Raw genomic sequence first — 13,079 nt, 5'->3', positions numbered from 1 at the left:
CTTTGGGGTGCTTTAGTATGTGAGGTTCAGATTATCGGAGAGTGGTTCAGTGTGCATAAGATATCATTTCCACGCATGGACTGGCTAACACAGAGACCAGACCCAAAACCTATTGAGAATCTCTGGGATGAGAAGACTTTATGGAGCAGTACGACTCTGTCAATATTAACAGAAGAGCTCACCAAATAATTAACTGTGGATGGAAATAAATGTTATTGCATTAGCTTAAAAAGATGCCAAAGCAAATGCATACCAATTCAATTCAATTCAATTCAATAAAACTTTATTGATCCTGAAGATTGACCCCGAAGGAAACTGGGTTAAGGCTGCCGACCTTTGCCAGCGCCATCTTACCCTTCCGACCGTACATACATTACACAAACATCACATGGGGTAGACAGGTCAGAGAGGTATAACAATGGAAAATACACAACATGAGGAGAGACGAGGAGAAAAAAAGATCTCCCCCCAGACTGAGCTCCAACGGGGAGATCAGTTTGAGAACAGAAAAAAAACACCTCAGCACATAGCACATGAATCATCGCATCTCACAACAAAGAAGACATAAGCTTCGAAGGCGTTTGGAGGGAGTGGGGGGTGAGTGTAGGTCTGTGTCAGTGTACATGCGTGTGTGTTCCGTGTTCAGCCGAGAGAAAGTGTCCCTTCACCCGGTTAAGCAAAAGTCAACAATCTTCGGTCGACTCGGGTGGCCTTGAAGGAGGGGGAAGAGAGTCACAACACAGTCTTGTTATCTAAAGGAGAGAATTGTTATTCCTGTCAGCTTTTGCCTTGAGCATCCAGCCGGCACCAGGGGGGTCGTATGAGATGAAGATGATAGCTGTTTTGGTTAGTGCGAACAAACTGCTTCCAATTTTACAGTTGGTCTAATGTCCGTCACTGGTCACCAGGTCTCTCAATTCCTGTTGTTCTTCTTCAAGATGTTGTCCATATTGCAGAGCCATGAGCTTCTCCAAGATCTTATCCATATTGTGTTCCAAAAAACACAGTCTGAGTACTCACAGCCCTGCCCATCGTCTATCATGTTGGCCAGCCTTGTGGGATTTTGAGCAGCTGTAGCCGCTTCTTGTTCTTCGATAAGCCAGGTCTGAGCCAGCTCCAATCAGCCAGAACTCTCTTATCATGGTTCCGAATTGGTAGATGTCATTCAAAGTCCACCATCGAGAGTGTTTCCAGACACACGACGCAACCGACCATCGAGTATCTGGCAGCAAACGTCTCTGCAGGACAATCAGGCTCTCCCAAGCCCAGGAGTTGTCAGTTTTGTTAAGGGACCAGTTGATCAAATCCATAATTCTTCTTTAGGTTTTTAGAGAACAAGTCTGGGAGACTCTCTTAGGGTTAGAGAATAAGCAAGACTATACAAAGACATGAGAAGCCAACCAGGAAAGATAAGGGAGAGGGGAGAGGGAGAAGGAGAACGTGTAATAGAGCAAAAAGTAATAGAGCATGTTGGTTTATTGGTTTGTTTTTTATTCAGTAGCAGTCAAGAGGCAACTTAGCCGGCCTCTTTTGACGATCGTCAAGGCCTTTAGTGGGCTAGTAGCTAAACTGTCCAGCAAGATTATAATATTTAAAGAAAACTAACAAAATAATGAAAATTAGAAGTAAAAAGTCCAAATCCAGAGTCCAATTTGAGATTACTCTGACTATGACTGTGTTTTAGATTAAAGCAAGAATGTTGTAGTGAAATGAGATAAAATATTTATAAAGGGGGAAAATCCCACAAACCTCAAAGTGCACTTGAAAAGCTTGCAGAAGAAGGCTAACCTAGCTTAGGTAAGAGAGCACGCCCAACCCCCATCCCCAGAAGCAGAAGCTAACCCCAGGAAAGGCAACGTGACAGGCAAGGCAATGTCATCTGGACCAGCTGTCTTCCCACTCTTTATAGCAGCCCTCACTTCCTCCTTAGTAATCCTTTGTCTTTCCTTTAAAGGTGGAAGTACTCCTTCCGCTTTTAAAGGACACTCTTCACTTCTCCTTGATCACCCTAACCTGTTGCACAACTCTTCTCTGTCTTTGCTTAGCCAGTTGATAAAAGTCCTTTTTTCCTTCCTTAGTGTCTAGCCTCACGTACAATATCAGTTGGCCGTCTTGTCCTTAAGAATCGGATTATTGTGCTGAATTAGATGATTTGACTGTAATGACATCTGTGTGATGGGCCACCACATAAGCGCCCAGACTTAACAGTGTAAATCCTGGCCTGGTGATTTTTATGACAAATGTTGAATTTATAAGACAAACACAAAAATGGTATCGAACTCGCATTTTATCTGTCAATAAACTATGCTAGGATGGTTATATGAGGCAAAAGATATTTTTTCACATATTTGTCAGAAATACTTGTCAGTAGTCAAAACAATTATGACTCACATGGATAATATTGGTTGTTTCTTTATTACTTCATGGGCTACAGAGTGATTTGGTCAATTATTGAGAGTACAAAATGATGAACGCATTGATCCTGAAGCTGACGCTGCATCACACGTACTCTGGTGTCACTACAATCTGGTAGGTGAACTGGTCACCAGCACAGGGATAAGGAAGGACCTGAGTAGCATTCGCAGAGACGGAAGCCATATTGCTTTTGAAGTCCTGGATTTGACAAACATACTGGCCCTGGCAGACCAGCAAGACCCGGTTACGAAAGAGGATTTCACTTTGGCTGATGTAGCTTTGGGGTGTCAGCTTTGCCACAGGAAAAGACTCACATCTCACACCATGGTTTGAACATTCCTGCCTGTTCATGAGAATATTTGCTTGAAGATGAGGCTGTTGTGAACAGGTGTGCTGAATGACTTGGATCTGGTTTGACTGTAGGAAGACGTTTCATAGCCATAGCCGTAGATATAGCGGTTATTGTAGCGTTGCCGTTTGTCAATCGGTCTTGAGTGGGTTTGAGAGGATGATGTTCTGATTGAAACCTCTAAAACGATGCTCCAGGGCTCAGCAGTGTAAATCCTGGGCTGGTAATCATTATTTTCTTTGCCGAACTTTTGCTTTGTCAGATTACTGAAGAAGAGCACGTTAAACTGAAAAGCTTTCAACATATTATCACGATACACGGTCTTATGAGTGCTGTAGAGTGGAGAGCTGGACTCTATCACATACAGCTTCTCAGCAGGAATCATAGGAAAACGAATGCATCCCAACAGATCAGCCTGCGTTTCCAAATCGATGGAGTCGCCTTTCTCACTGATCCATCTCTCTACAGACTGCAGCACAAAATATTCATCTGGCGCCACCAAATCTGAGCGAGTGAGAAGAGCTCTAAGAAGCCCCACTGAGAGGCCGGACCAAGCTGGAGACCTGGTCAGGTTTTGGTAGTTCCAGGCCATGTACTGGACACAGTTCTCCTCAAGCACTAAGTCCTTGGTCTCCACTGCATACTTGTAAAAAGACACCTGGTTGTGAAAGGTGGAGTCTTCTGGGAGGATTTTAGAAAACAGTCGGCCAATGTCCTCCATCAGCTGCTTTAACCCAAAATCAGAAGCCATTTGGTGGAGACACAGTGCAGAGGAGAGGGTCACATCCATCTTACGGGTGTAAATGTACCTAATGAAGATCAGATTATCGAATATTAGAATTTGTACACATTTGTAGATGATTGCAAAACATTTAGATGTTTTAAAGAATAAGTCATCTACTGCAAATGCAGCAAAACATTACGTTCATTATACCTGATGAAGGAGGTGAAATGTGGCTGGCAGGGCAAGCTGAGGTTGACTGTGATGTTAGTAATCCCCACTGAAGCATTAAAGAATGGGATTTGTGACAGGATCATTTTGTGAGCACAGATGGTTTTCTCACTTATCTCTGGGGTCCCATCCTCCTGTTTGTTCCCAGTAGGACTCTGCACTACGATCAGGAAGTCACAGCCATTTCCATCATCAAAGATTTGGCCGAGAAAGTCAGACAGACCGATACTGTGGTCCAGTGAGTGAGTAGAATCATTGATGTCCACATTAATGCCTGAAAAAGAATAATTAATTAAGCATTGATGCCACATACCACATCAGTGCTTCTATGGGTTCTACATAAAGTTTTTTTGTAAGAGTTTTGATACCTACTTCCTGTTTCACAAACTACTCCAACATCTTCTTTGTGCGTGCAGTCAGTTTCTCCCCAGCCTTTGAATTCACAGGTGAAGAGATGTGTTTCTGTGCCTTTACAGTTTACATCATCCAGCCAAATTGGTCCAGGAGCTACAATGGAAATGGACACAACACTCAAAAAAACTGAATCATCTTGCCATAACATATTAGACAGCACTCATTCACTCACCTACCCTTTTGTTAGGTACACCTTGCTGAAACTGGGTTGTACCTCTGGGTTGTTTACACCAAATTCTAACATTACCATCCACATTGTGTAGCAGAAATCAAAACTCAGCACACCAGGAAACAGTTTTTTCAATATCCTATTGTCCAATTTGGGCAAGCCCATGCAAACTGTAGGCAGGGTGACTCAGTTTGTGCAATCTGAGCCTGCATATTGCAGACAGGGTGAAACAGGGTGACATCCGATACTCACCGGATACTTTTTCTTTTTCAGACTGTTCTACAGGTGCTTGTGCAGTGAAATCCAAATAGATCAGCAGTTTGTGAAACACTCACACCGGCCATCTAGCACCAACATCCATGCAACATTCAAAGTCACTGAGATCACCTTTCTTCCTTATTCTGTTGCTCAGTTTGAACTTCAGTGACTCCAACCATGCCTAATTTCCTAAATACACCGAGTTGTGATTGGTTGCTTAGAAATCTGCGTAAATAAGTGTACCTAAAAGTGGTTGGTGAGCGTACACATACATGTAGAGTTGCTTTGTTTAAACTGAAATCACAAACTACAATTTCAATCATTTCACTGCCCTCTGGTGGTGGATCAGTGGAAATAAAAGCCACCTTGTCCGTAGTCCTTCCCAGTCACAATAGATTTGGCTCCAAGGAAGTTGAGCTGGCGACACAACACCTGGGCGTCAGCCATGTCCCAGTTGTCGTCACACACTGTTCCCCATTTCCCATCATGGTAGATTTCCACACGGCCCTCTGACACGTTCTTAGAGCCAAACAGCCTCACATCACCTTCCCGTGGCTCATGATTTCTGTCTATTCAACATAATAATGTATTCTTTTTTTAAAAAGCCAGAGTAAATACATACATTTTTATTTCATATTGAACAATATTAATATTGTTAGCTCATTTTGCACCCTGTAAAAGATCAATTAAAGCAAAATAAAACAAAAAACTATTTTTATGACACTCTATTCCAACCCTGAATTTTCTATTTTGCTTTTTGGCTTTTGTTGCTCTCTGAACCTTTGAATTAATTAAACACACTTTTATTTATATTTTGCCAAGAAACTACAACAAGGAAATGACCGTCTATGAGTAAGCACTTGGTGACAGTGGGGAGGAAAAACTCCCTTCTAGCAGGAAGAAACCTCTAGCAGAACCAGGGAGGGGCAGCCATCTGCCACAGCAGCAAGACATTAATAATAACTGACAATAACTAATGATTAAATACATATTGGATAAACAGAGTGAAAACACTATTTCTCCTGTATCTTGATTGAAATAAAACAAACAAAAAAGTAAACAGGCCTTTAATTCTAAAATCTAGTTAATGATTAAATCTGCCTCCCTTTTTAGGAGACATAACCTCGTGAGCTATTTGTTCTGAAAACACTGAGAAAGCAATCAACCGCTGCTGTATCCCACAAATGACTTCATTCTGTGTATAAAAGGTGCCTGATATGAAGTACATCAGTTAGAAACTATTCCAAATCAGCCAGTACATTTATCAAAGATAGTCAAACAAGACTGCATGTAAAGAGAGCACAGTCAGAGCTTCAGGTCTCCAAAGCCCGAGAGCCGTTATGTAACCAACTAAATGATCATAGTCATTACATAACTTTGATAACGTATATTATTTACACTTTTTTATTATTATGTGTAATTATAAAACTAGGAATATACTTAAAAGTATTTGTGGTTTGGATTACTCACTCAAAATGTCAAATTTGTATGCCCTTCCAGAGACGTACAGAAGTAGGAGAAGACAAAGACTATTTCGAGGCGGGAGCATTTCCAACAGCTAGTGCACGACTCTAACACAAAGACAAAAAAATAAGAAGCGGCAAATGACACATGCTCCATCTGCTTTACTTTACGTCCTAAAATTATCCTCCAAAGAATAAATAATCAACCTGCTCAGTACTTCCAAAGAGTTACTATATATTTCCATGAGATAGAGAGGAAGATCTATTCAAATTCAAACTGATAGCACAAAAAATTAAAAGCTGAAACTTTAAATACAAACTTACTTAAATCCTTACGTGCAATAAAAACGCATTACCTTCTTTCCTGTGGTTACGAAGTTGTGTTTGAGGTCTGTGAGCACATACCTGATTGCACAACTGCTCTTGGTTTAACAGGAACTTGTTTGAGGACAATGTCTAACTTTGGCAGATTGTGTTTTGAACATATAAAAAGATATGACAGGACTCAGAAAATAGGAATTAAGATTTTACTCAGTCACCTCCCTCCACACACACACACGCACACACACACACACACACACACACGCACAAAAAACCAAACAAAACTACATAGGATAAAATCACCAAAACAGTCTTCAAACAATATACAGGATTAAAAACAAGGCTTTTGCTATCCCACTGACAATACTCGTGTGGACAGAGTGATACTGTGGAAAATGGAGCAAAGGGGAAAAAACCTTAGACTTTCTGAGTGTGTATAGTGTGTGCATAAAGATGAATTTTTCAGGGGGAAAAAACCAAAGCAAATCACAGTCTGATAAATTAGCTTTTGTACATTCATTATAAGAAAGGCTACAGTACTTTTTAAGCCCACATTTGGCCTAGGAAGAACGCAGTCCACCACAACCCGATCCGCACATTCTTGAAACTTTACTCTTTCAGCCATTAGTTCTTTTATTTGTATTGACGATGTCACTTCAACGGTTGGAGTTATGTGTTTTAGACTCAATGAGGAAGCAGCGAGTGCAAAAAGTTCAACAGTGACTGTAAACAAACTAGAACCACAGTGAAGTGGCCTCAAGTGTGAGTGTCTCTGTGTGTGAGCCCTCTATATAAACTCCAAGCCCTCATATTTTACATCCCCGATCTTAGTTTCAGGCAAAAGGATGCGCCCATCAAGTGTGAAGGCCATAATGTACGTGGCAATCTTCCCAGCGTCCTCTTCAGACTTGAGCGCCAGGATGATCTGGTCATCAGTGTTGGGGACAAACTTGAAGGAGGAGAAACCGTGGGTAGGATTAAGTACACCCACTCGGCTGACTTTGATGTCGTTGAAATCTGGCGAGCAGCTAAGGACGAGGTTCGTGCCGCGTCTCTCGTCCGCCGTCTCTTCGTAGCGCTCGCTGCTCGCACGGCGAGGAAGGAAAAACCAGCGCTGTAGGGTGTCGCTCCATGCTGCAGACTCGTGAATCAAATAGCCTGAGGAGATTCGGGGAAATACGGTAATGAGTAAAGCACGGAGATGGAAACGGAGGCGGCTGTTAGCAAGATCAGATCTGCGTCTTTACCTGGTTGCTCTATCCCTGCGGCGGATTTCAGGGATTTGTACTTGGGAACCCAGTTCTTGTGCTGTACGTCGCCTCTGAAGCCCACAACTTTCACCCATTCTGGATTGTTGTTGACAAATTCGCCTTCAGTGGTGGTCCACTCTTTCCCGAGACCGCCAACATACAGGTGCTCGTCCTTCACTGCCAGCCATTCGGCTTTGAATCCTATCAGACGAAGGCACCATGAAAATGCAAAGCAAATGAAAAGTGGAAACAAATCATCTAAAAGTGCAACACCAACCTTTTGCAACGCTGCCATCGCCATCGGGTAAGATGACCCAGGGTACAGCCTTTTCTCCATCTATATGGTAGACTACACCCGTTCTGTCATCGACACTGTAAAGCTTCCCATTGAACACCACCAGCTCAGACAGCTCCATGCCCCTGCCTTTCTCCGACAGGTGGCTTTCCAGCACCACCCTGTCAACATCCCATTCAACGGCCACCTTGTCACCGCTCTCTGACACCAGCAGGTATCCCCGCCGCATGTAGCTGATCCACGTCATCTTCTTGTCGCTGAGAGAGCTGGTGTCCAGGTCAGCGATGACGCCGATGCGATAGCGGGTGCCCTGCGACGTGCGCTCGGGTGGACTGAGGGGGTAGGTGTCGTTGTACTGCAAATCCGACTGGTGGCCGTCGCTCGGGTTGACTCTCCAGCTGCGTGAGCCGTAGGAGCGGTACCGTAAACCCGAGCTGAAGTGCATGAAAAGCAGCAGGATTAAGGCCACAGAGCCAGCTACTGCCACGATGGGCCTCCACTTAAGGCGGAACCGGGGGTCGGTGGCATTGGCCATGGAAGCCAACATGGGGAGGCCTCCTACGGAGATACGCAGCGGGTTCATAGGCTCATTATGCTCAAGTCGAGTATAGCCTGGAGAAGCAGGCATGGGGGAACCAGGCTTGGAGTGACCTACAGAAAAATAGAGAGAATGTGAGTTCACTGTCAGAGAGGCCACTGGAAAATACTTCAGTCTGGTTCTCTGGTGTCAACATGGAGGTTATAGGAGATCCTTTTTTCAGCACCAAGCCACAGTGAGGTCATCTATTCACATAAAGTTGCTCTAGCCCAGGTGTGTCGAACTCCAGGCCTCGAGGGCCGATGTCCTGCAGGTTTTAGATGTGTCCTTGATCCAACACAGCTGATTCAAATGGCTAAATTTCCCCCTCAACATGTCTTGAGGTTCTCCAGAGAGCTGGTAATGAACTAATCATTTGATTCAGGTGTGTTGACCCAAGGTGATATCTAAAGCCTGCAGGACACCGGCCCTCGAGGCCTGGAGTTTGACACCCTGCTCTAGCCCTTACGAAATGAACACGTATCATACCTGTGACCAAACACCAAAACTACAACAATGGGGTTAGTTGATCCTAAATCCCGAGCAAAGGTCGCAACCTCAGCTCGTAGTTAAAACACGACTTTGCAAAATGACAACGCAAAAGTATTAACAAAAAAAATCGAAAAACGACAATTAGTTTTTTAACCAAAAGGCTCATTTTCGTCATTTCTCTTAATCCACAAATGAGAGAATGAACGCAATTAAAATAATTAACTTCAACTTACACACTTCCATAAGCGATGGCAGGCAGATGACTCATTTCAGGTTATAGCTTCATTCTTTTTTTTTTGGTTTAATTATCCTACTAAGTGTTAGAGTCAGAGCGGACAAAAGCGAGTCCACTGGTTGAACATTGATTGCTTAGAAGGAGGAAGAAACCGCTCTAGGTGAATATCAAATACAAATACAGGCCATCAAGCGCCCGACAATGAGTCTTGTCGACGTGGTGATGGGAGGAGCTTGCTCTGAGGTAATAAGAGGGCGGCTGAACAAGTTATTCAGGAAGTACACAATCACTGAGCAACTGTCACACTGATGAGCCGTCACATGTAGTGTAATGATATGGTAAACATGAGTGTTGAAATGTACAGTGGCCAATAATTCAAACTATCTATTGATTTACTGCAGAAAGTCCAGCCGCTTTAAAGATATATTCAGACATCTTCTGTCATATCTGAATATATCTGATTTTTTGTGTGCGTGAGCCATTGTTCAAATATATAAAGATGGCTGAAGAAGGACAGAGAGTACAAATTAGTCATTCAATAAGCTGTCAGAAAACTGAAAAATCCTGCCCTACCAGCTGTCCAAAAGCCCATTGTATTCATTAAAAATATATAAAATAAAGATTGTTACAATTGGATTAATCTGTCAGGACCTTCTGTCCCTTCTTCCCTGTTTTTATTTCAGGTAAATCATCCAAACTTGTGAAGTTTTCACCCCTTTTTGAATTGCAGCGTCCTAAATATTTTGTTTTCGGATAAAACACGTGATAGTGAGATAACAGATAAACAGCGGGATTAATTGGGAATAATTTAAACAACGCATTTTTATTTTACTTTACAAGCTCACGTAGAGCTGAAAGGCCTGTAACTTGGGAAAACTACATTCCTGTTATTTGCTTACACACCCAATAAACTAGTGCGTGTGACCTTTCAGCTGAATCAACACAACCCAAACACAGCAGTGGAACTGTCCGCTGTTAGAGGGTCTCCTGAAAAGCTCTGCAACCCTAAAGCTCCTCTGGGCCCAGCTGCCGCAGGATCATACCCCGAAACCTGAACGCGTTTCTTAAAGGGGAGCAGGAGCTGAAAGGCTCTTTCATACGAGGGCCCTGAGCCAAACAGCCGTCCGTTGTGGCAGCAGCATCGGGTCTCCCTCTCTGAGGCCCGCCACTGTACCTAAACTCAGTGAGTAGCTGAGAATAGAAACAGTGTTGCTGATTGACTGTTGGTGTAAAAATTGCTTGTGCCCCACAACACAATCAGATGACGCGGCTTACCCCTTCGTCTCCTCCTGCCCGCACGCTGATCCTGTGTCATTAAGTTTACTCCACGAGTCCTTCCACAAGTAGTCCTGAGCTCGAAAGCTGTCTTTCTCCCCACTGATCATTTGCACTGCAACCATGACTATGTTGTTACAAAGCTTGTGAACTTTACCTACACTTGGAGGATTATCACCAAGTCCAAAGGGGCAAAGCCTTTTGAGAGACAACGCAGTTCATTCAGTTTGTTATTAATCACCGCCTATGAATGAACAGCTACCGAGGGTTACGAAAACCTTTATTAAGTGCTCAGCGACTATCGGCATAAAGGTGAAAAGCCACAGCCCTGGACATATGAATAGAAGTTAGCTGCAAACCTACAATCAGAGGCGTTCCTGTGATGTAATCATTACACTGAGGACTGTGAGCAGCATAGTCGCACAGGAAACCTCACTGACTCTGAGACGCAGTAATGTCTGTTAATAAGTGATTAACACCTTCTGGACTTTAGTTGGAAACATATTAAGAGCACAGACAGCTTCTTAAAAAGCAACCTTTCAGCTTCTCAGCCCGATACTTTCATGTTTCAGATTCCCCACGCAGTGAAGATGACCTAATAGACAAGACTGCAGCGCTGGGTGATAAGAAGACTCTTAAAAGTTTGGGATGAATTTGAAATAGCCTTTGTTTTTAAAGAAAAGCACAGATGTTTCCCTCTAATATAACACTGAACTGCTTAGAATTGGCATCCTAGCTGATGGTGATGATGGTGAAAGGCTGCTCATTGGAATGATCACGTTCCACTTAGTTAAAAAGCTGACGGCATTTCTCCTAAAATGAACCAATAGATTTGTGTCTCTGCAGCTGCACCGCACCTCAAAACAACCGTTTGACAACATTAAACAAGTAAAATTAAAAACGTAAGAGTTCAACCTGAGCATCAGAATGGGGAAGAAAGGTCACTGAAGTGCCTTTCAACTTGGCATGGTTGCTGGTGCCAAACTGATGATTTTTCCACACAACCATCTCTAGGGTTGTGATCCCTAGAGGATGGTCCACAAGGGAGAAAAATACCAGTGAGTGGCAGTGGGTGGAAATGCCTCTCAGAGGAGATTAGTCTGGGCTGCTTCAAGTCGTTAAATGAGCACTTATTAGAAGCAAGGTATGCATGTCTGAATGCACAACACATTGCCCCTTGAAGCAGACGGGCTACAGCAGCACAACAAGTGAGATAAAGACTCCAGGAACACTTGTGGCCTTCATCGGGGTCATTCAGGCCACAAGCCGAAATGTGTTGGCCTGCTAATAAAGTTGTTCCCTAGTGTTTCATGTGTTGCTGGAGTCTTCACCTCACCAGGTCCATAGTGTGCCATGGACCTCTTCACGCACCTTGGAAGTAGGTGAAGTTGTGCCAGAAACGTTTGGATCTCTACAGCAGCAGAAGACCACACCAGATGTCTCTCCTGTCAGCCAAGAACAGGAAACTGAAGCTACGGTTTACACAGGCTCACTAAAACTGGATAATAGATCAGAAGAATTACAATCAGACACATTATAGTCAAGCATTTTAATCTGTGTTTGCAGGTCTCTAAGTTACTTGAATAATTTAAAGTTCTCTAAACCCACCCCTGCCTGGTAGCAACTGTGCATAATGTTGAGTGAGTGTCCTTTCAAGCACCTCTCTGACCATAAACTTGCCTCTGTGCTCCCATAATCGATGACATCTGGTAAGGCTGACCTTCAAAGTGTGTGTGAGGCCAATAAACACTTTTACTGAGTACTTTAACTCGGGTTTTAAATGCCCTGCGTGTCAAGGAGCCACAAACAAATGTGCATCACACACTATGGACCTGATGTTACGTGGTTGCGCTGTCTGCAGATTCCCAGAAGATAACAAGCTGCGGGTGAACGAGGACAATACCCAAGTTTTTATTTCCAGGCCTTTAAGCGCTGAGACACTAAACCTGTAAGGGAATTAAATGTCTGCCGGACCATCATAGTTGATTTTCTCGGTGAAGAAGGCGAAGCTTTTGGACTGACACACGCGATCATCTCATTTGCAAGCGTGCTTTTAGCTGCTGTGGCTCTCTCCTGCCAGGAGCGCAGAGGTTAAAACGCAGATGCCGTCAGTAACGGCCACCTGAAACGTTTCCGATCAAACCCCTCTTCCCGCTTCGTTACTCACCGCAGATGTGGGGTCTTCAGCTCTCAGTCCGCCGGTGGTCGGAGCTTGGATGTCATTATTGTGTCGCTTCCTTCCTCGGCCCCTTTTCCTCTTTTTGCGTTGTCCGGACAGCCGATCATTACTTCCTATGTCAGTTTGATGACGACAGCACCATGTCGTGCTTACGTGTAGTCGATGCAGAGGGAGGGGGGAGAACGCTGCCTTCAGGGGCTGTCGGAAATATGATAACTTAAAGTTTCAGCCTACCTGTGAGAATTATTATACTTTTATAATGTTTTATGGATTTCTTTAGAATTTAATTTAGTTTTACATACATTAAATAATGCAAAGAAAGACCAAAATTTAAACATGTCTCTCTATTGGTGAAAAAAAAAAACAGAATAAAGAATACAAAAGAGACTTTGAGATGTTTCATTTATCTATTTAAATATTGTGTGTTGTGGATGT

The 13,079-nt window shown here is 43.4% G+C and overlaps 1 protein-coding gene and 1 pseudogene across 5 annotated transcripts; both read right to left on the bottom strand.

Annotated features, from left to right (window-relative positions):
- Positions 1 to 256: 256 nt before the first annotated feature.
- LOC146711455 (galectin-3-binding protein A-like) lies at positions 257 to 6,401 on the bottom strand (annotated as a pseudogene). The gene is made up of 6 exons (XR_014920168.1): positions 6,377 to 6,401; positions 6,028 to 6,128; positions 4,923 to 5,126; positions 4,089 to 4,223; positions 3,699 to 3,990; positions 257 to 3,573 (listed from the first exon to the last, which is right to left on the bottom strand). The product of XR_014920168.1 is annotated as a galectin-3-binding protein A-like (transcript).
- A 132-nt stretch (positions 6,402 to 6,533) lies between these two features.
- Positions 6,534 to 12,827, bottom strand: cant1a (calcium activated nucleotidase 1a). 4 transcript variants are annotated; one of them, XM_085454303.1, is made up of 5 exons: positions 12,633 to 12,827; positions 11,837 to 11,910; positions 7,869 to 8,537; positions 7,589 to 7,792; positions 6,534 to 7,499 (listed from the first exon to the last, which is right to left on the bottom strand). In XM_085454303.1, the coding sequence occupies exons 3-5, from the start codon at positions 8,512 to 8,514 to the stop codon at positions 7,129 to 7,131; spliced, it is 1,221 nt and encodes a 406-aa protein (XP_085310429.1). In that variant the 5' UTR covers positions 8,515 to 8,537; positions 11,837 to 11,910; positions 12,633 to 12,827; the 3' UTR covers positions 6,534 to 7,128. The 4 variants fall into 4 exon arrangements, with proteins under 4 accessions (XP_085310429.1, XP_085310428.1, XP_085310425.1 ...); XM_085454302.1 differs by lacking the exon at positions 11,837 to 11,910; XM_085454299.1 differs by lacking the exons at positions 11,837 to 11,910; positions 12,633 to 12,827 and adding an exon at positions 10,466 to 10,614.
- Between the last annotated feature and the right edge of the window lie 252 nt (positions 12,828 to 13,079).

Source organism: Copadichromis virginalis, linkage group LG4, assembly GCF_057382275.1.
Source record: "Copadichromis virginalis isolate Kocher_CV1m ecotype Utaka linkage group LG4, C_Virginalis_male_GT1.1, whole genome shotgun sequence".
NCBI lineage: Eukaryota > Metazoa > Chordata > Actinopteri > Cichliformes > Cichlidae > Copadichromis > Copadichromis virginalis.
This window is presented reverse-complemented; position numbering and strand designations above follow the sequence as displayed.

Excerpts from the sequence above, each read along its gene's own strand:
- cant1a (XM_085454299.1), bottom strand. The coding sequence starts at position 10,505 with ATGACACAGGATCAGCGTGCGGGCAGGAGGAGACGAAGGG. Across the intron at positions 7,793-7,868 it reads CGATGGCAGCGTTGCAAAAG|GATTCAAAGCCGAATGGCTG; the intron begins GTTGGTGTTGCA and ends TTCGTCTGATAG. Across the intron at positions 7,500-7,588 it reads CGCAGGGATAGAGCAACCAG|GCTATTTGATTCACGAGTCT; the intron begins GTAAAGACGCAG and ends GAATCTCCTCAG.